Consider the following 23,515-nt stretch of genomic DNA (forward strand, 5'->3'; position numbering starts at 1 on the left):
TAAATTTTCACCTTGTTTTAGTGGTGCATATCCTTGGGTACACACATAATTTGTATAATGTTTTTAATTTTTCTAAGGAAGAGCTGATTTTGATTATCTGAAGTCTTTTTTATTCTATGGTCGGAATTAATGAATAAGGCTCGTACCTAGTTTTTTCCTTAATATTGGGCATTGAGAGAAGAGACCAGAAAATCATCACTGTGATTTATTTCATGCTTCTGGAAGTTTTTTTTTTTTGTTTTTTGTTTTTTAAGGGACTAGCTTATTAACTTTATGTATTTCCCCCTTCCCTTCTTTGTCAGTATAGTGATGATGGGTGTGCGCATGACTGAGATTGTTGTGTGTGATGGGTGTATGTCTATGTTGTGTCATGATGGGGGTATGTAATAACTGATGTGTGTGTGTGATTTAGTGATGATGGGGGTATATGTGACAATGAGTGTGTGTGATGGTGTGTGGGGTTGTGATGATGGGTGTGATGATGCTGTAATGATGTTGGTATGGTGATGATGTGTTTGGTGTTGTGTTGATGGGTGTATGTGTGTAATGTGATGACAGTTATGAATGGTGTTGTGATGATGGATTTATGTGTGTGACACACAGGGTTTCATTGTAGAAATGCTAGTTGGTAATCAGACCCCTTCAGTGTTGGGACTTTGGGTTCGTTTTCCTGCCTGTGAGCACCTTTCTAACTGCTGTGCTTCTGGGTATATGCTGTCAGCCATGGTACGCACACTGTGCTTTGGCTGGGATCTGCTTGGAAATGGCTTATGGCACCAGTGCTGTTGGACAGTTGAGATGCCAGGACAACACCTGGCACATGTGCTGGCACCAGGCCTCGGATTTGCAGGACACAACTCATCTCCCAGCTCCCCAGAGATTCTTTATGAGCCACCATTTTACTTCTGAAGAAAATTATCGTAGTTCTTCTTGCTAATCTAGATCATTTTCATTGTTTAAGTTATCTGCCACACTCAAGAACTTTTTTTGTATATGTATATATATATGTGTGTGTGTGTGTAATATATGTATATATACATATGTTTGGACTTAATACACATAATTTACTTTTGTGATGTTCTATTTTAAAGATTTAGTATAATGTTGGCTTTTGATTTTTTTTTTTTTTTGGTTTATGGGTCACATTTGGCAGTGCTCGGGTTACTCCTGGCTCTACACTAAGAAGCTCAGTGGACCATATGGGACACCGGGATTCGAACCACCGACCTTCTGCATGTGAGGCAAATGCCTTACGTCCATGCTATCTCTCCGCCCCCAATTTTTTTTCCTGTTTCTGTTTTGTTTTTTTGTTCTGGTAGTATTCAGTGCATACTCCTGGCTTTATGTTCATATTTCACTCCTGGTGAGACTCAGGTGATCATATTTTGGTTGTACCAGGGATTGAACCTGGGTCAGCTTTGTGCAAGGCAGTCACCCGTCACCCTACCTGCTGTTCTATCATTCTGGTATAATAGCAATTTGGTATAATATAATTTAGCATATTCAGTCTGATTAAGACATTCAATATCTTCCTTAATTTGCTATTCCTATTACTTTTATGTTTTGTTTTGGTTTGGTTTTGGGGCCATACCCGGTGGCATTGGGTTACTCCTAGCTCTGTGCTCAGGAATTACTGCTGGCAGGCATGGGGACCATATAGGATGCCAGGGATTGAACCCGGGTCAGCTGAATGCAAGACAAATGTCCTACCCACTGGCTCCTACCTGTTATTTTTAAATAAAAATAACTTTTTTTTTTGAAGTATTGTGAATGTTCCTGGGTAGGAAAATAAACTTAGTATTAGCCTTGAAAATTTGAAGAATTTTTTAGAATGTAAATAAAAAATTGTGGTAGTATTTTTAATAAAATGATTCCCAACATAAAACTTGATTTTTTTATTTGTTTGTTTGTTTTTGGGTCACACTCGGTGTGCTCAGGGATTACTCCTTGCTCTGTGCTCAGAAATAGCTCCTGGCAGACACAGGGGACCATATGGGATGCCAGGTTTCGAACCACTGTCCTGAATCAGCTGTGTGCAAAGCAAAAATGCCCTACCGCAGCGCTACCTTTTTAGCCCTTGATTTTTTGGACTCTAGTTAGTAAATTATCTGATTTGTTAGTTTAACAGAATTCTAACTTCAAAAAATAGAAGAGATAATACAATGGTGAGGGCATTTGCTTTGCACATGTTTTACCTAGGTTTATCCCCAGCATCCCATAGGGTCCCTGGGCACTAGGAGTGATTCCTGAGTGCAAAGCCAGGAGTAACCCCAGAGCATCATTGGGTGTGGCCGAAAAGCCAACAACAATAAAAAGATAAAAACAAATAAGAATGTTGTTTGATAATTACAGGAGAGAATAAAAAATTTCCTAGTTTTGCTTCCAAAATTAAAGGTAACTAGTAAAATCAAAGCCCATTTACACAAGAGTGAGGAGAGCTGAGCCTAGTAGTTAGGGCCTCAGATGGTTCCCTGAAAGGAAATTGCTAGCGCAGTTAAAGACCTGCTTGAAGGGAAGCTAATTTCCTTCAAGGCTTTGCTCTCACTTTCTGGGAAGCTGAATAAAATGTATCCTTTTGTTCCGTGTGATGGCTCATTAAATAGAATACTTTATAATACATGGTTTGGATAGAGTAGATGTGGTTTGATTACTTGTATTTCTGTCATAATGTCACCTTTCCCCCACAATTCTAGCTCTTTGTTGGAAAGCCCATTTTTTCTTTTCAGCTTTACTCTGGGTGAAGGAAATTGGGAGACCTGGGCTTCTTGCTACTTACTGGTCTGTGGGTTCTATGCTTTATGTGTAATTGCTTCTTTTCCCGGAGAGACTTCTTAAATATGGGTTTGAAATAAGATATGGTTTGGAAGTGTAGGTTAGAGTGGATAAGAAAGGTCTGAATTCTGACAAGAACACTTTGGGATTCAGTTTCCCTTTTCTTCTCCTTAAAAATGGATTTTTTTTTTTTTTGGGTGGGGAAACATACCATCAATGCTCAGAGACTATGCTTGCTTGGCTCAAGGGTCATACCTATTTGGTCCTAAGGGCTTGCTTCTGGCTTTGTGCTCAGGGATTACTCATGGCCATGCTCTGGGGAACATCTGAAGTGCTAGGAATCAAATCCATGTTGGCTGCTTGCAAGGCAAGTGCCTTCATTCCTGTGCTTTTTCTCCAGCTCCAGTTTTCTTCTTTCATAATGTGATGAAAATAACAGTTGGCCAGTGAGTGTTGTCCTTTCACTGCAGAAATAAACACAGTACAAAGAGAAAGTCCTCCCTTCATCTAGACTGACCTCCCTTTCACTTAACTGCTTTCCCTTTCACTTTATTTGTTAAATTTTATTTTGTGATTTGGAGCCAGATCCACAGTGTGTGTGGGCTACTTCTGACTTGGTGCTTGACGGGCACTCAGGGATCCCTCAGAAATTAAACCCAGGGCTCCTACCCGTGAAGCTTGAGCAAACAGCTTCCATTTCAAGCTCTTTTCACTTCTTCCTCAGTTTCCCTTTTCCATTTATGAATGAATTTCTCCCCTCCTTTCTTTTTTTCTCCCAGCATCTTTCCATTAATGTACAGCAAACTTGAATGTCCACTGTTTACAAAATAAGATAAAAATTTCTCTAGCTCCACTATATTCCTTTAAGCCAAACTGTTTCCTCTGTTTTTTTCTCTCTTGAACTTAAATGTTCTCTTTGCTAAGAGAAATGATGTCGATTTTTTCCCTCTTGAACTTAATCTGGTTTTTCTCCTCTACTCTTCATCTGCAAAGAACATTCTAAGATGAGTTCATCACTGATGCTTTTCTGGCTTCACGTCTTGTGTCTCGGTTCTCATTTTATCTATCTTTGGAAATAGTTAATCCTGTGAAACCTTCTCTTCATTTTGCTTCCCAGACCCCTCCATGCTCCTGAGTTCTTGTTTTCTTTCCTGGATGACTCCTTTGTCTCCTTGACTAAGTTTTCTCCTTTTCTCAGTATCTGAATGTTGGTGTGGTCCACACTTTGTTCTTCCATCCTTTTACCTGTGCTTGTTCTCCACGTAATTTACTCTAGTCTCAAGGTGTGTGTGTGTGTGTGTGTGTGTGTGTGTGTGTGTTGAGATCACATTCAGTGGTGTTCAGGGGTTTTGCACAGTTTGATGCTTGGTGGTTATCCCTGACAGTGTTTAGGGGACCGTAGGTTCTGGGGGACAGACCCTGTTTTGCATCATGTGAAACATGCTTACCAATTTCCAGCTGTCTCATGGTCCTCAAGGCTTAAGTGTTATCCCAATTCTGTATTTTTTTTTTTGTCCTAGGCTTTTTTGGGGGGGTAGGGGGTGGGGTTACACATCTGGTGATGCTCAGGAGTTAGTTACTCTTGGCTCTGTATTTAGAATCACTCCTGGTAGTGCTTGGGTGACCATATGGGATCGAACCCAAGTCGGCTGCATGCAAGGCAAGAACCTTACTCCATATACTATACCCCTCTACCCACAACCACAGGCATTTTCTTTAACTCTCAGCTGTTTCCTGCTGACTCTCTCCACTTAGATGCCTGTTACTTAGTGAGTCCCAAACTGAACCCTGGGTTCTCACTGCAAGTTTTATTTCTCCCTTTCACCTTTTACACTCCTGCCATTCATCTCACTGAGAAGGCAATGATTGGATTCTTTCTCTCAGAGGCCATGTTAGTAAATCTTGGCAGTCCTACTTTCAAGAATGCATAGTGCCTCTGAGTGAATCTCATAGTGAACTGACCACTTTCTTTCTTTCTTTTTTTTTTTAACTGACCACTTTCATCCTCATTATTTGAGCCTTCGTTTTTTTCTTGTGCAGATCCGCCTGTTGACTCCCTGTTTCTGTCTCCTGCCTACCCTCCATCACATTTCAGTCTGTGTCCACCAGATTGTCATGACCTTTTAAAGAGAATCATGTGCATCTATGATGTTGATTTTTTTCAGTGATAGGATATTGGTAGCTTAAAATTCAATTCACCATGTTTTTGTTTGTATTTTGTTTTGGGCCACACATAGTGGTTCTCAGCATTGACTCTGATTTTGTGCTCAGGAATCTCTCTTGGGAGTGAACCCAAGTTGCCCACGTGTGAGGCAAGTGTCCTACCCTATGAACTGATACTCTAGCCCCTTGCTAGTAGTTTGTTTGATTTTGGCTTTTTGGGCCACATCCAGTGGTGCTCAGGGCTTGTTACTGGTACTCAGGGAGTCCCCCGGGTGGTGCTCAGACCAGATGAGTTGCTGGGGATTGAACTCAGGTCAGCCACATGCAAGGCAAACACACTTTATGCTATACGATGACTGTAGTTTTTATACCTTAGAAGCCAATAAGGGCTATTATAGCTCATCTCCCATCTATCTGTTCAGCTCTGTATTCTGTCCATGTGACTACCCTGTTCAGAACACTCTGATTCTGATTAAAAGTACACTTGAGCCTAGTGATTTCCTCTACCTTAGCACAGTAGATGTCCACTAGACTAAATGAATGAATAAATGGTAGATGAATGGATACGTTATTATTAATATTAATTTTGGGGGTCTGGGGACCACAGCCAGTGGTGCCCAGGGCTTACTCCCAACTCTGAAGTCAGTGAGCAGTCATGGTGGGGCTCAGGGGACAATGTCCGGTGTTGAGGATTGAACCCAGATTGGCTATGTCAAGGCAAGCACCCTAACCTCTAGATAGATTATTTCTGTGCCATCTTAATCTGTTGCATGATGCCAAACTAATTTCATTTTACAATTACAGTGATACTTTTTCCTTATTCTTATCTGAATGTATGATATTCAAACTTGTCAATTTCTTGAACCTGAGATCAACACCTAAGTTACAAAAAAGAGATTTCCTGAGTAAGATATAAGGAGTTGATAGGCAGTTCAGTATTTTTAATTAGCATAGGGAATTAAAATAGGCATCAGGTATATTTTGATAAGAGACACCTCATTCTCAAATAGAAAAGTTTTTTTTTTTTTTTTTTTTTGGTTTTTTTTGGGGGCCACACCCGGCGGTGCTCAGGGGTTACTCCTGGCTGTCTGCTCAGAAATAGCTCCTGGCAGGCACGGGGGACCATATGGGACACCGGGGTTCGAACCAACCACCTTTGGTCCTGGATCGGCTGATTGCAAGGCAAATGCCGCTGTGCTATCTCTCCGGGCCCAAAATTCTTTTTTTGGTTTTTGGGCCACACCCATTTGACTCCTGGCTAAGCACTCAGAAATTGCCCCTGGCTTGGGAGGACCGTATGGGCCGGGGGATTGAACCACAGTCCTTCCTTGGCTAGCGCTTGCAAGGCAGACACCTTACCTCTAGCGCCACCTCTCCGGCAATAGAAAAGTTTTAAACTTGCAAAATGATCGTAATCCTAAACTCCCGCTTGCATGCCATTCTGCCGAAGGTTAATCTGATCACTTAGAAGTACTTAGTGTTTGCGGCAGTGCATATGCTTCCTGCCTGAATCTTTGTGGGCAGGAGACAGCAGAGGAGATGAGGTTGTAGTTGTGTGTCTACTGGATTAGAATCCAGTAGAGTGCTCCATAGTCACTAGATTCGCTTCTGTTTCCAGATGTCGTAATAAGTCATAAAAAACCATAATCATGTCAGTGTTGTGATGCGCATGTGCTGTCAGAGCCATTCCAGAATGTCAATGGGAAATCTGATCTTCTCTTGTAGGGTATATTTCAGAAACCGTTGGGTAAAGACTGTTCACCCAGTTGTGCATCAATACTGTTTGATCTCAAGCGCACATTCCACCTTTCAGATGCCACAGAAGGAAGATATTCTTAAACATCGCGTGGTGGTGGTTACATTGAACACTTCTCAGTACCTCTGTCAGCTGGACCTGGAACCGGGTATGCTCCTTCGGGACACAGGCGGTGTCTCTGAGCACATTCAGTGTGCACCCAGGTCTAGGACACTACTGGCTTGGCTGCTGGTGGGCCCCACCTGATCTCTGCTGCCCATGTTTGTAAAGTTAGTTGCCTTGGCTGGAACACAGCAGCACACATGTACTTGTTCACTATCAGTGCATCAGTGCTTGTGTGCTGGGACAGCTGAGTGAGGCAGTCGCAGCAGAGATGATCAGTCTACCCACAGTACCTAAAAGATGCTTTTCCCAGCAAAGAAATGGTCAGCCCTAATTTATTGTGTGATGACGGGCTGTTCTTTAATTGATCAGGTATTCACTTAAAAGTGTTCACCTTAAAATTTTTTTTTTTTTTTTTGGTTTTTGGGTCACACCCAGCATTGCTCAGGGGTTACTCCTGGCTGTCTGCTCAGAAATAGCTCCTGGCAGGCACGGGGGACCATATGGGACACCGGGGTTCGAACCAACCACCTTTGGTCCTGGATCGGCTGCTTGCAAGGCAAACACCGCTGTGCTATCTCTCCGGGCCCCACCTTAAAAATTTAAATAGTGCAATTATTTAGAGTTTTTTGTTTTCTTTTTGGGGGGCTACACCTGGTGATACCCAGGGCTTACTCCTGTCTCTGTGCTCAGGGATCATTCCTGATGGGCTCAGGTGACCAAATGGGGTACCAGGGACTAAACACAGGTCAGCTATGTGCAAGGCAAGTGCCGCACCCTCTGTACTATTCTCTCTGGCCCCATTTTTATTTTTATTTATTTATTTATTTATTTATTTATTTATTTATTTATTTATTTATTTATTTATTTATTTATTTATTTATTTTGGTGTTTGGGCCACACCCTGCGGTGCTCAGGGGTTACTTCTGGCTATCTGCTCAGAAATAGCTCCTGGCAGGCACCGGGGGGGGGGGGGTGTGTGTGTGTGTGTGGTGGGATGGGGGGGGGGACCATATGGTATGCCAGGATTCAGGGTTCTGGATTGGCTGTTTGCAAGGCAAACACCGCTGTGCTATCTCTCCAGCCCCAAGGCCTCAGTTTTTTTAAAGTCTGTTTTGAAGTACTTGGTGTTGTATAGTTTAGAGACAACAATTATAATAGTTTTTTTGTGTGTGCTATAGTGTTATGTTTATTTTTTTATTTTTATGTTTAAAAACATTTTTATATTTATTTTTACTTAAGTATAGGAGCTATTCAAAATCACAGTGATGTTTTATATTTTATAGATTTGTTTTGGTCACACATGGCTGTGCTCAGGGCTTACTCCTGGCACTGTGCTCAGGGGTCACTTTTGGCAGGTCTCAGGAACCATCTGGGGTGCAGATGATCAAACCCGGGTCAGTCACATGCAAAGCAAACACCCTATCCACTGTACTATCACTCTAGCTCTATCTTATGAAGTTATAGGTAGACAATTTAAGATAGATGCAATAGGACTTCAAGATAGTTGCTTTGAAAAAATATTCATTTATTCACTTATTATAATGACTGATATTGCCCTTTTTGCTTTCTTTCTACTTTTGGCTTTGCTTTCAGAGCCAGTGACAAATCCGTGCAGAAATCCAAGTCCCCAGAGAGTAGAGACTGTTTTTGTCACGATTTTGGACACCTGACCCAGGGTACACACCCTTAGCGACCCTTGATAAATCTGTGTCTTAAGTGAGTGGATTTTAGAACAGCTTTCAGATCTGGGAGTGAAATAGGTGAGCAGACCTTAGTTGCCATTAGGGAGCTAACAGGAAGTACAGGTGCCTGTCAGGTCTGGAGACTCTTCTGTGTGCGCAGTGTGCAGCTGAGAGCTGCCCGGTGAGGCAGTTACAAAGGCAGCTTTGCAGAAGGGTTGTGAACAGGGTTGTGAACAGCCACTGGAGTGAGTTCTGTTTCCTCCCACATGGCTTCTTTGAATGGAACAACGCTTATTTGAAATGTAAATTTTGGTGTGTTTATTTTAACAATCAGTCTGATTACTTTGGGATTATGCTCTGCATATTTTTCACCTGTAGGTTAAAACTCCTAACCTCCTAAATAGTAGATTTTGTAAAAAAGAGCCAAAGAATGAATGGCTTTGAAGAACAAGAGTGCAGAAGAATACTTAATTGAAAGTTGATGAGGCTTTGTTCCTGGCATTACTTATATTTTATTCCATTCAATTATCATGCCTGCCCTGTGGAGAGTCACTTAACAAATAAGAAAAATTAAGGTTCAGGCTAAGTCAGTTTGATTAGTTCAAGTTAGTAGCCACAGCAATAGCTATGACATGATTTATTCAGTACCCGAGACAAGCTTATCTCTATTTGATGTAAAAGTGATGAGAGAAGATTAGTTTCTTTTCCTCACTGCTCCCAGTTTGTTTTTGTTTTTACCTTTTGACCTTATATTTTATATAGTTCATTTTTCTTAATGAAGGTTGTGAAACAAAAGCACAAATTCTCTCAAAGGGGAATATTGGGTATGACTCTATCTTGCTGCGGTCACCAATATTGGCAAATAGCAGCTAGTGATGCTTAATACTGCAATCATAGCCACTGTTTGGAGTGACTTATGATGTGATTATTTCAATTATAAACCTAAAAATGTTGCATTACAAAATTGTGTAGATGGATTGAACTTGTTGGTATTTATAAGCATAGGGATTAAAAATGAGGTTCTTGTGGCCAGAGAGGTAGCATGGAGGGTAGGATGTTTGCCTTGCATGCAGAAGAATGGTGATTCAAATCTCAGCATCCCGTATGGTACCTTGAGCCTGCCAGAAGTGATCTCTGAGCATAGACCCAGGAGTAAGTCCTGAGCGTTGCCGGGTGTGACCCAAAAACAAAACAAAAGAAAAGAGGTTCTTGGACCAACAATAGAGGAATGCTATTGGACTCTGAAAAAATTTTTTTTCGGGGTTCACATCAGATGATGCTCCAGGCTTAATCCTGCCTCTGAACTCAGATATCACACCTGGTGGGCTTGGGCCCTCAAAGAGGGTGCTGAGGATTTAACCCAGGTTGGCTGGCTGCTGCTTACAAGGCAAGCGCTCGCTCTACCTGCTATACTATTTCTCTTGCTGAAACTCAGAATTTTTTTGTAGCTTTTCACTGATGAGAAACTCCTTTTTGTGCTTTGCTACACAAAAAGTGCTCTCTGATTCCTCAGTTGTTAGGGCAGAAAAAGGACTAGCAAGGTTTTTTTTTTTTTTTTTTGGGTCTCTTCCCTGCTCCTAGGGACAAACGCACTTTTCTTTTTCCCATGCAGTAACAACTGGAGCAGTGATCTTAATGTGGGATGTTTCCTTTTCTGGGCCTTTTTTCTTAGTCTATGCCGTAAAACTTTTTTGTGTGTGCTGTTGGTAGCCAAACTTAAGTCTACCATTGCGAGACAAACTGATCAACTTTATTTGTTTGGAAGCCCCACCTGGTGGTACTTAGAGGTTACTCCTGGCTCTGTACTCAGGTGGTGGTACTTAGAGGTTACTCCTGGCTCTGTACTCAGGAGTCACTCCTGGTGGGCTCAGGACCATTTGGGATGCCGGGAATAGAAGCTGGATTAGCCACATACAGGCAAGTTTCCCACTTGCTGTATTATCACTCCAGTACCCAGCAATATATTTTTTGGGGGTGTGTGTTATCACACCTCTTGGTGTTCAGGGCTTAATCCTGGCTTTGTGCTCAGGGATCATGTCCGGCAGTGCTCAGGGGATCAGTATCATGCCAAGGATCAATAGCGGTTGGCCATATACAAAGCCTGTCCCCTGTCCTGTATCTCCAAACCAATAAGAAACATTTTTGACAGCTGTTACCTTTACCTTTTTTTTTTTTTTTTTGGGTTTTTGGTTTTTGGGCCACACCCGGCGGTGCTCAGGGGTTACTCATGGCTATCTGCTCAGAAATTGCTCCTGGCAGGCACGGGGGACCATATGGGACACTGGGATTCGAACCAACCACCTTTGGTCCTGGATCGGCTGCTTGCAAGGCAAATGCCGCTGTGCTATCTCTCCGGGCCCTATTTTTTGTAATTTTTTTAAAATCAAGGATAGGATTTAGACTAAGAAAGTCCATCTGTTTATTTCTCTATAGCGACCTCACCAAATTAATCAAATTAATGAATTTACTGGCGAGTAGTACCCTTTACTTTTGTCAAAGCTGGATTGTAACTTTTTTCTTTATATCGGTTTTTAGCTATTTATTTATAAGTTGACTTTGTATTATTTTTGGTGTTTCACCAAATAGTTAAAGGGCGCATCAGTATTTAGTTACAAGTCCATTTTGGTAAAATGTTACTCGTCCTTTTGGAAATTTCTCTCTATATATATATATTCTCTATATATAGTGATGCAGCTGTTAGTCGTTTGGGTCCTCCAGACATCATTTATGTATCTGTGATTGAATGAAATAGTGACTCCATTTAACTTCTATTTTTAAACAATGCTTGAAAGTCACATTTCCCACCCCCCCCCTATGTTGAGAATTAGCGGTAGAGCACAACTCTTAATAACATGGGCCTACTAAAATTCTTTCCTTAGCAGAAAAGCAAAAAATGGCCAGGCCTCCCTTTATTGTTGCTGTAATATGCCTTGCTTATGTTTATGCTGTACTTTGTAGGGTTTTTTACACACATTCTGTTAGATGAAGCAGCCCAGGCCATGGAGTGTGAAACCATTATGCCTCTAGCATTAGCAACGAAAAGCACTCGGATTGTCCTGGCTGGCGACCACATGCAGGTAAGAAGAGCCCTGGCGGGCATCATAGTGGAATGGTGTTTTGAGTGTCTGTTCACGTGATTCATAGTCTAGTCTCTGAAATGTGCCTGAAGTTGTACCATACGTTATATTTGAAGTACTTTAACTATATTGGATACGTTGGAGTCTGTGCTTGGGGTTTGCCCCCAAAGACCAAATACAAGCCTTCTGCATGCAAAAAACATGCACTTTGCCCATTGAGACTCTCCAACCTAAACATTTGGCCTAATCCTGTGTGTGACTATGTGTGTACCTCTGAAGGGAAAATTAATAGCTCAACTTTTTTTTTTTTTTTTGCCGGGGTGGGGGGCTTGAGCCATAACTGGCAGTGCTTAGGGGCTACTCCTGGCTCTGCACTCAGGGATCACTATTGGTAGGCTCAGGGGACCATATGAGATGCCGGGGATCGAGCCTGAGTCAGTCTTGTACAAGGCAAATGTCCTACCCACTGTATTATCTTCCCCTCGCCCCCCCCCCCTTTTCTTCTTTAATTGGAGATAGTGCTTTAAAGAATGGGTGTCAATATTACACTTTTATTTATTTATTTTTTTTGGTTACACCCGGCAGCGCTCAGGGGTTACTCCTGGCTCTATGCTCAGAAATCGCCCCTGGCAGGCTCGGGGGACCATATGGGATGCCGGGATTCGAACCACTGTCCTTCATACAAAGCAAATGCCTTACCTCCATGCTATCTCTCCAGCCCCAGTATTACAATTCTTGTCTACTGACTTGAAGTCCTGTGTTTATTCTTTTCTTTATAAAATAAATTTTAACTGGTTTCTATGATAGCCCTAATTACTGTCTCTGACATTTGTTTTCTAAAAGATTAATATTTTGCTATCAAAGGGAAAAATATGCTCAAATGAAAATAGTTAAATATCAAAAGAACATAAAAGATATTTTGTATTTGAATGCACAGAAAGAGAAATGCAATTTGCATTTTATCAAATTGCAGTGCAATGTCTGTTTATCTATTTGCATTATTACAAATGCAGTATCCGTTTTACATATTATCCTTTGTCTTTTTTTATGTTAGTTCTCATACCTGGTAGTACTCAGGGCTTATTCCTGGCTCTGTGCCCAGGGATCACTCTTGGCAGTACTTGGGGGACTATATTGAGTGCCAGGGATATCTGGGTCAGCTGCCTGCAAGGCAGTTACTTTACCTACTGTATTATTGCTCTGACTCCTACAGATTATTCTTTGGATTTTTTTTTCTTTTATGTTCATTAAGATGCATGAAGTGTATTGAAGTTGTCAGAATATTCTGGTTAAGAGTTGAGTGTAACGAATCAAATTCTGTTTTTGTTTCTTTGTTAAAAGAAGCTTAATTTTTTCCAGTAAAGGCTCAAGATCTAATCAAGAATGGCACCTTACATTTTATGAGAGAAAAGTGGTTATTTTGCCATTTTGTTTGTTTGCATTTGTGTCATACCCAGTGGTACTCAGGACTTAACTCCTGACTCTGTGCTCAAGGATCACTACTGGCAGTACCTGGGGACTGTCTGTGTGCCAGATAATTGAACCAGGGTTGACTGTCTACCAGGCGATGCCCTACTGGCCGTGCTATCTCTTTAGCCTCTCTTTTGCTAATATTTAGTCACAGATTATATGTCCTCTTAGCCAACCATTTAAATTTAAATTAAGTTGAATTTAATTTTAATTTAAGCTTATCGATCTTAATGACTTATTAACTCCCCAATGATGCCATGGCTTGTAGCCTTAAAATTATTAAAGTAGGTGTCGGAGAGATAGTACAGCAGACGGGACATTTTACTTGCCTGTGGCTGACCCAGATTGAATCCCAGCACTGCATATGGTCTCCCAGACCACACCAGGAGTGAACCCTAAGCTCAGAGCCAGAAATAAGCCCTGACCAGGTATGACCCCCCAAACAAACAAAAATTTACTGATTAATGATGACTGATATTACAGAAACCCTTTATTAACCACTATGTGTAGAATCTCTTAAGTCAGTGTTGGTTTACTGAAGCAGAAGTCGGGAAACTTATCCTAGTTCTTTCTAGCAGTAGAATTGTTCACTGAAAGGAATTTTTTTTTGTTCTTCAGCATTTACCATATTTAAGTTCAATGTTAGTACAGTATAGGTTTATTTTTTTTCTAATAAGTAGATTTTCAAATGACAGTTGTACTTCTAGTTACATTTTCTCTGTATGTTTGTCTGTTACAGCTCAGTCCTTTTGTTTACAGCGAGTTTGCCAGGGAGAGAAACCTTCACGTGTCCTTACTTGACCGTCTTTATGAGCATTACCCTGCCGAGTTCCCATGCAGGATCCTCCTGTGTGAGAACTACCGCTCTCATGAAGCTATCATCAAGTAGGTGTGACTGTTGTCCCTTCTGCTCTGGTGGCTGGGGACTCAGAAAGACAGTTCCCAGGGTCCCTTGTGCTGTGGTAGTTCGCAGTTAACTATCACCACTGTGCCCCTCATCTTTCAACACTGTCCTTATGTCTAGTCCACCTCATCATTGTGCTTAATTTTATACTTCCAAAAGAATGTCTCAAAAATCATAGCTGTCATTTGTCACACAGTAGGAGTATTCTGGACGTGAGAACTTCAGAATTTAGTCGTTATGACTTACTTTTCTATGACGATAGGTGTCAAAAGGTGTGATGCAATAAACAAATACACTGACAAACTATACTGTGGTGTACCCTAAGACCCACCCATTTCTGGGAGGGGTCTGAACCGGATAGTAGGTGTAACTTTACCTGCAAGCCCCTCCCATTCCTGGGAGGGGTTTGGAAAAAGGTAGATAAGGTTGGGACCAAGGGAATTCGGCCCCTTTTGTCTTTTGCCGTTTCTCTCTTGGCCCGGCTTGGCTTCCTGGTTTTTGGATCTTTGGGCCGCATGGAGCCCAAAGGGAAAATGGCTAACAGGAGATAAGATGCAGGGCTAGCAAAATATAGCTGAATGCTTAAAAGGTTGACATAGGCCACACACCTGTGGTGGCTAGGGCATGAATAAAGATGATTCTTCCTGAAGGCTGCGTGTGAGTGAGTGATTTCACCTGGGCCTGGAACTCGCCGGCTGCATGGAGGTTGCAGAGACATGTGGGCTGGATGGCATCATCCACCTTCGAGCCTCATCGTTAATTATTTAATGCAACACTATACAGCTATTTGCTTTTTGCGTCTGTTATACAGGGATCTTTTCTGAAAGAAAAACAAGTGAGAGAAGAAGGGAAAGAAAGAGGAAGGTAGACTATGAAACTCAGTATTAAGTTTTTGGAGATTTCTATACAGCTAGCATGCCAGGCTCAGTAATAGTGTAGGAGACAACTCAGTGTTTGCCACCAACTTAACACACACATGAAACTGGCATCCAGGGCAGGAAGTGGCATCATACATGCTCTTGAAAGCCTCTTTGTGATTTTCTTTTACAGTCTGTGCCCCAAAACTTGACCATTTAAAAAAAGTTTAGTCTAATCTTGAATTGGAAGAAAAATATGATTTAAAAATAAGCAGAGGAACTGAATAGACATTTTCCCCCAAAGATGTACAGATGTTCAGCATTTATAAGAAAAGCTATTCAACATTACTAATGACTAAGGAAGCAGAATTAAACCCACAGCATGCTATCATGCTGTTCTTGTTCACATGGCCATTACCCAGAAGACAAGAAGCACAGTAGTGTCGGGGATATAGGGAGGAGGAAATCCTTGCACTGTTACTGAGATTGTGCATTGGTGTTCATTGCTCATTGTGTAATTGGTTCCCCATTGGGGAACAGAATTAAAAATATAGCTCTCATGGGGCCAGAGCAATAGCACAGTGGTAGAGCATTTGCCCTGCAAATGGCTGACCCAGGACGAACCTGGGTTTGATCCCTGGTGTCCTATATGGTCCCCGGAGCCAGCGTTGATTTCTGAGCGCATAGCCAGTAGTAATCCCTGAGTGTCATTGGGTGTGGCCCCAAAACCGATATATATATGCCAACAATTCCATTTTTCTGGACATTTACCAGAAGAAAATGAAAACTCTAATTTGAAACAAGAAAAGCACACCTCTGTTGATTGCAGTATTATTTGCAAGGACCAAAATGAGGAAATAGCCTGTCTTCATTGACTGATGAATGATGAACGAACATTCCCCCCCCCCCAAAACCGAAAAACACCCTATTATGGCCTTTGAGGGTATTATCCTAAGATTAAGTCACACAAATAATTTCTCAGAAGCTGAGAGAAACCAAATTAAACAATATTTCAAAGACCCAAAACAGATGGGTGGTTTTCAGAGTTATGGAAGGTGATTTGGTGGTGTTCAAAGTGATGTCAGGCTCAGTTCCAAGGAAGTCAAGGAAAAGCATATACAGCTCAGGAGCCCTGATCAGTAATGACATATGCAAATGCCAAAGTGGCGAGCCAGAAGACATTCGACTTCTTGTGATGGCCATTTCACGCGGTGTGACTGTTGAATCACGCGTGCGTGAAATGAGTTATCATGCTTCAGTAAGAGATGCAGGGCGTTATTAAAAATAATATTGAGGTCAGCCAGGTGAAAACCACATTTAGATTCTTTGAAAGCAATAGGATAGAAAAGTAATCTATAGCTTTTTATTAATATCTTAGAGTGGGATGCTTTTGTAGTCTGTTTGCTGCAATCATCAGTGATGAAATCACCTACTAGATAATATCGATCAGTAAAGCCTATTGACTTTATGGTTAAACATTTGAATGTCTTTCCACTCTGTGCATTGTTTCTGTGTCTGATTATCTCTCTATTTGCATGTGTAAGTATATGAATGAAATAAAGAAATAAAGACTAAGAAAATGAACTAGCCAGCAAATTTCCATAGGAAGGTTTCCTTAGGAAAATTTCCTGAGCAAGATTCTTATCCAGTATATTATCATTTTTTTTCTTTCTAAAGTCCGCCTTCATTACTTATCCAAATCGATTCATTTAGCAATGGAATACCAGGATTCTACTTTGCTATTATTACTATGGTTAATTTTGGAGAAAAACTTGGCTTTCTAGGTATTAGATATTTGGATTATAATTATCATGGTCCTAAAGCAATTATTAGAAGGAATAATATTTTTTGGACTGTATTCGGCGATGCTTAGGCATTTACTCCTAGCTCTACACTCAGGAATTATTCCTGGTGGTATTCTAGGGATGCATATGTGATGCCAGGGATTGAACCCAGGACATGCAGGTGCAAAATAAACACCTTCCCCCCTGTGCTATCTATCCAGCCCTGATAATTTTTTTTCTTATGTATGAAACTAACTTGGGACCTAAATTGCATATTCATTTGTTTGCTTATTTTGGTCTCTCTCTGCAGCTATACCTCTGAGCTCTTCTATGAGGGCAAACTGATGGCCAGTGGAAAGCAGCCAGCACATAAGGATTTCTACCCGCTAACCTTTTTTACAGCCCGGGGAGAAGATGTACAAGAAAAAAACAGCACAGCTTTTTATAATAACGCAGAGGTACATTAGCTGTTCTTGCAAACTAGTAACACTCTTGCAATCCTCTCTTCTGGTCTTGTTAACATTGATTTACCATTTTGAGTCAACATACAATTATGCAGTTGAGTTAATTTATGTGTAAACACTGTATAAAGTTTATTCTTTCTTGCATTGCATTGCTTTGTTAAGATGAATCTCCTAGTTGGGGGGAAGGACAAATACTTTTCATCGTGTCTGTGATAAAAACACATGAAATAAAATAAATACATAAAATAAAAATAATGACTTCAGTTTTGACATGTGTGAGGCCCCTGGATTTCATTCTTGGCACCACATGTAACTCTTAGCATTGCCAGTAGCCACTCCAATCATCATCATCATCATGTAGAGATGGATCAATTTTCCTAGTGATAAAAGGTATTGGTCATCTAAGATAGGCTTTGATTACGTTTTAGTGCCTCCTGGTGGGATTTTATTTCACGTGAGTCAAACTTCTTGCAGAAATCTGTGCTCCAAAGATCACCTGAGCCTTGATACAATGTCACTGTGGCGTAATGTGAGCAAGGTTATGGGTCTCTTGGCGATTGAATGTCAGTTTATCTGCGTCTCTTTAGAGCTCTCTCAGCTCTCAGACTTGCTGTTTGCTTGGTAGTTCTTTTCTCACCCTTTATCCTGTGGGTTTTTCTTTTTACCTTTTTTTTTTTTGGGCTTTTGGGCCACACCCGGTAACGCTCAGGGGTTACTCCTGGCTATGTGCTCAGAAGTTGCTCCTGGCTTGGGGGACCATATGGGACACCGGGGGATCGAACCGTGGTCCGTCCAAGGCTAGCGCAGGCAAGGCAGGCACCTTACCTTTAGCGCCACCGCCCGGCCCCTTTACCTTTTTTTTTTTTTTAAAGAAATTTTTTTTAAATTAGATACCATGATTTGCGATTGTATCCATGCTAGATTTCCAGGCATACAGTGTTCCAATACCAATGCTATCACCATTGTCAACCTCTGCATGATGTCCCCAAGGTTTTCTTCCCGCAGCCTGCCTCCTTAGCAAGCACATTGTTGGGTGTTTTGTTTGCATTGTTTCACTATTTTTCTTGAGGTACCAAGATTTACAATACTGTTAATTATCCTTTTCATGCATACATCATTCCCACACCACTCCCATTACTTCTGAGTCCACTTCTTTCACCAACGTCTCAAGGACCTGTGCTAACTATCCTTTCTCCCATGAAAGCTCAATTCCTGGGACAAATTTTTCAGTTCCTATGACTTTGCCATTTATACCTTTACTAAATTACTTTATATACTAGAGACCTTTGTTGAAAATTTTTACTGGAGCCAGATTGATAGCCCAGTGGTAGGGTGTTTGCCTTGTATGTGGACAACCTGGGATGGACCCGGGTTTGATTCCCAGCATCCCCTATGGTCCCCCAAAGCCTGCCAAGAGCGATTTCTAAGTGAAGAGCCCTCTGAGGCCCCCCCCCCCCCCCCGGGTTTGGCCCAAAAACAAACAAAAAAACAACAAAAAACTGCTTTTTTGGGGAAGGATCAGAGCTATAGTATAGTGTATTGGGCACTTGCTTTGTATGTGGCTGACCTGGATTTAATCCCTGGCATTCCATATAGTAGCTCATCCATTGCCAGGAATAATTCATAAATGCAGAGCCAGGAGAAAGGCCTGATCACTGCTAGGTGTGGCCCCAAAAGCTGGAAAATGAAAACAAAAAAAAAGTTATTGTAGAAATTGTGGCTCCTGGGGCCGAGCGGTGGCGCTGGAGGTAAGGTGCCTGCCTTGCCTGCGCTAGCCTAGGACGGACCGCGGTTCGATCCCCTGGCGTCCCATATGGTCCCCCAAGAAGCCAGGGGCAACTTCTGAGCGCATAGCCAGGAGTAACCCCTGAGCGTCACAGGGTGTGGCCCAAAAACCAAAAAAAAAAAAAAAAAAGAAAAAAAAAAGAAAAAGAGAAATTGTGGCTCCTACACACATAGATGCATATAAGTTCTTATAATTCTACAGAATTGTAAATTAGCAATGAGTAGATAATTTTTTTCTCTCAAAATTGTCTTTTTCTATGAGTACTGCATACATTTATTTTATTTTATTTTTTGCTTTTTGGGCCACATTGGCTACACTCAGGGGTTACTCCTGGCTATGTGCTAAGAAATCACTCCTGATTTGGGGGACCATATGGGAAACGGGGATTGAACTGCGGTCTGTCCTAGGTTACCACATGCAAGGCAAATGCCCTAGTGCTTGCACCACTGCTCTGCCCCAATGAGTACATACATTTAAAATTTTTACATGAATAGGGGCCAGAGAGATAGCATGGAGGTAAGGCGTTTGCCTTGCATGCAGAAGGATGGAGGTTTGAATCCCTGCATCCCATATCGTCCCCCATGCTCGGCAGGAGCGATTTCTGAGCATAGAGCCAGGAGTAACCCCTGGGCACTACCGGATGTGACTCAAAAAACAAAACAAAGAAAAATGGATGAGCTGTGTGCAAGGCAAACGCCCTACATTACTATTACATTACATACTCCAGCCCCACATTAAAAAATTTAAGGGAAAGTCTGAATAGGTCTTTTAAAGTATGTTTTATTATAATAAAGATCTCTATAGATGTAATAAAGCAAACATCTGACTAGACACAGAACATTCAATGTAAGTGAAACTTTTAATTCACTATTGAAAAGGTATAAAATCCCTTAGCAAACTAGAAATAAAGACACCTTTTTAATCTAGAGGGCAACCATAAATGCCTTGCATGAATGTCATACTCATCGACAATGCTGAGAAGTTTGTCTTTCTTTTAGGCTTTTTTAAATTTTTCCTTTTTGTGTGGGGTTCACACCCACAGAGCTTAGGGCTTATTTATTTATTATGGTGTTTGGGCCACACCCGGTGACACTCAGGGCTTACTCTTGGCTAAGTGCTCAGAAATTGCTCCTGGCTTGGGAGACCCTATGGGACGCCAGGGGAATCAAACTGCAGTCCGTCCTAGGCTAGCGTGCGCAAGGCAAATGTCCCACTGTTGTGCCACTACTCCGGCTCAGTAGGGCTTATTTCTGACTATATGCTTAGGGATCACCCCTGGTAGGGTTTGGGGTACCATCTGTAATGCTGGGAAGTGAATCAGCAGTCTCCTGCATGTAAGGAAAGTACCTTTAATCCTCGGGACTTTCTTTCCGACTCTGTCTTGTCTCTTAAAAAGAAGCTCCTCTGATGCTTCTCACAAAACTGGTTTCAAGGCTCTGGCTTCCCTTGGCTATTACCTGTCTACAAAGCTGCTTTGGATCTGAATGGTAATACAGCTCCATAGCGTGTTCTTGGTGAGGCGTTCATTGCATCGGATTTATTTTTTTTTAATTGTTTTTATTCTAAAGTGAATGTCACTCTACCATGAAAATCTGTTTTTGATTGAATCACTTAATTCTTCACATTGTACAACTTTACTGTTATATGGTTGGCTTGGCATCTGTCTATTGCTTGTTGTTTTCTTTGTCTCTTGCCTCTGTTTCTTAGCAAATGCAAAATTTTTAGTGCCACGTTTTATTTTTATTTTTATAGAAATCCTCTCCCCCAGTCTCACATTCTGATTTAATGATTTTAAATTAGTTTCTGAGTTGTTTTCGTAGTGGTTTCTCTAGGGCTTATATGTTCTATCAGAATTGACTTCAGATTTATATTAAATTAATTCCAATGAGATAGAGAAGTTTTATTCCCAGGTATCTCTTTTTCCTACCATCTTTTTTCATATTACTATTGTTATGAACCCTATACTCATATATGTTGTAAGCTCAGCATACCTTGTTAGAAGGTTTTTATGCCATTTAACAATTATTGATAGTGCCAGAGAGATAGCATAGCAGTAGGGCATTTGCCAAGATGGACTTGAGTTTGATTCCCAGCATCCCGTATAGTCCCCTGAACCTGCCCAGGGAGATTTCTGAGGGCAGAGCCAGGAGTAACTCCTGAGCATGGCCAGGTGTGGCCCCAAAACAAACAACAACAAAAACAAAATCATTGAGGAGAAAGGAAGTACATAATTAACAATTTCACTCTATTAGCCTTCAATTTACTATTTCTCATTTTCTTCTTTTCCATGGACTTGAGTTACTATTCGGTATTTGTTTCTACTCATCTACTTTCTTCTTTGTCAACCATTGCCATCAATCATAACCTAACTTTATAGTGCATGTATTATATACAGTTGCTCTTTAAGTCAGCTGTGAAAAAAGGAAGTGTTCTCTGGTCCTTCATTTAGCTTTCTTCTCATTGTTTATATAACTTAGGTTCATGTTTGCCTATTTGTTCTTCTATCTGTCCAAATATACTATTGATGCACTCTACTGAATTTTTAATTTCAATTATTTTACTTTTCATCACTCTTAGACATAAATTGTTTCACATTATGATCAGCTGGAGTTGGGCCAGTCTGTCAGCCTTACCCATCACTGGGCAGGCTTAAGAGTAGGGATGAGATGGGGGCCTGAGTGATAGCACAGTGGTAGGGTTCTTGCATTGCATGTGACTGATCTAGAATGGACCTGAGTTCGATCCCGGCATCCCAGATGGACCCCCAAGCCTGGAGCAATTTCTGAGCTCATAGCCAGGAGTAACCTTGAGCATCACAGGGTGTGGCCCAAGAAGCAAAATAAAAGTAGGAATGAGGCCAGATATGTGACTGGCTTTCTAGATGAATCCCCTTTTGAAGTCAAAGCTGTGTGTGTGTTTGTGGGGTGGAATGTATTTATGTTATATTTGTATGTCTGTAGTGTATGTGCTTGGTGTATGTTATACATGTGATATGTTTTATGTGTTTATAATATGCACGTGATATGCATGTTTCTGTGAGTAGATGTTATGTATGTGTCTATGTGTGTGTGATCTGTGCTGCCACTACTGAGTATGGTTCTCCTCCATCTCAGAGCCTGGGCGGTTGGTCTGCTTCCATGGCTGCATTTTCCTGAAGTAAGTTGGTCCATTTGTCTGTCTTTCCTTTCTCTGTCCTGAAGGGCTGGGGAAGATGTCGACCATCACTTGCTGCCTGTTCACCAGGTTAGCTTCAGCAGCACAGCTTGTGGGAAAGGGAAGCTTCACCCCGTTCCCCGATAGCCCCACAATTCAGATTTGCCTTTTGTTGTGGGAAATGGGGAAGAGGAACTCTCCACACTGCTCAGAGCAGTCTCCCATGTCCTGTAGAACATGCCATCTTTGATGTCCATCAGCTATTCAAACTGCCTGGACTATCCTAAGGGTGCTGAGGGGACTCTCAGGCCAGGCTCAGGGCTCCCAGGACCACTCTCAGTGGTTTTCAGTGTGAGGGTCTGAGGATGCCGTAGTACTGAGGTTACCAGGCTGTCATTCATAATGTACCCAGAGATCCTGGGGGACCACATGTAGAGATCGATCCAGGTTCAGTTCCATGCATGCACCTTAGTCCCAAACTACCTTTATTCTTTTTTTTTTTTTTTAATTTTGGGGCCATAATCTGTGGTGACCAGAGGTTACTCCTGGCTCTGCACTCAGAAATCACTCCTGGCATGTTCAGAGGACCTTATGGGATGCTAGGGATCAAACCCAGTTCACCACGTACAAGGCAAACACCTTCCCTGCTGTGCTGTCACCCTGGTCCTAATCCTGTACCATCTTTTTTACCCATAGACTATCTTCTCCCAGGAATCTGGGGGATATGGCTGCTGAAACAGTTTCTTCTGGAAACTAGACATCCAGGCGCCAGGGCAGGATGGGTTTAATCTTGCTTCTTTGGGGGACAGAGATAAGGGGAATCTTGGAAGCATGTTCATCCAGCTTGGTATTGATTTAATAAGTGCCTGTGTGGGGAGCAGACTTCAAGAACTGCCTGCTTTGAATCTGTCTAGTATTCAGGGTGTGAGCACGGGGAAGTTGAGTTTGTATTATTTAGTAACTGGAGCTTGGGGGAGAGTGGGGTCCGGGGCACTGATATCCACGGCTCTCATCTCCGCTGAGAGCCACTGGCAAGGGTAGAGAGCATTTGCTTTTACTGTATTGGACCAAACGCACCCTGCAGACATGCTCACAAAAGTGCCATGATTGTCCCTTTCCTGTTTGAACGACTCCAGGAGGCCCGTTGCGCAGAAGATTGCCTAGACTTGCTATTAACTATGAAACAGTTACCAGCCAGGCAGTGTGCTCAGTCTCTGAATTCCTATTTGGAAGTGGGAATTGTTTTTTAGCTTGTGATCCTCATGTTCTTGAGAGGAAAAAATTACCCAAAACTATCCAGTTTAATGTTTTAAAATTTTAGTGATTACTAACAAATAGTAACAGATAAAAGGTATCATATTTTTTTCTCCTTTTGTAGGTCCCTATATTCTTGTTTGACTGTTGTATGTTGGTTTTTTTTTTTTTTTTTACAAACTACACTATTTTCTAAACACACAGTAATCTCTTAGCAGGCAAAGATCATATTTTATTAATCATTGAATAATTGAATCTCCCACTGTGGCCAGGGTTGAGATTGCTTGG

The 23,515-nt window shown here is 41.6% G+C and overlaps 1 protein-coding gene across 1 annotated transcript in view; it reads left to right on the forward strand.

Annotated features, from left to right (window-relative positions):
* HELZ (helicase with zinc finger) overlaps nt 1-23,515 on the forward strand; it is a 177,917-nt gene that overhangs the window by 91,908 nt on the left and 62,494 nt on the right. The window contains 4 exon segments of the mRNA XM_049778833.1: nt 6,661-6,839; nt 11,437-11,555; nt 13,765-13,910; nt 16,881-17,028. Coding sequence (XP_049634790.1) covers nt 6,661-6,839; nt 11,437-11,555; nt 13,765-13,910; nt 16,881-17,028 — 592 coding nt within the window.

Source organism: Suncus etruscus, chromosome 1 (assembly GCF_024139225.1).
Source record: "Suncus etruscus isolate mSunEtr1 chromosome 1, mSunEtr1.pri.cur, whole genome shotgun sequence".
Classification (NCBI taxonomy): domain Eukaryota; kingdom Metazoa; phylum Chordata; class Mammalia; order Eulipotyphla; family Soricidae; genus Suncus; species Suncus etruscus.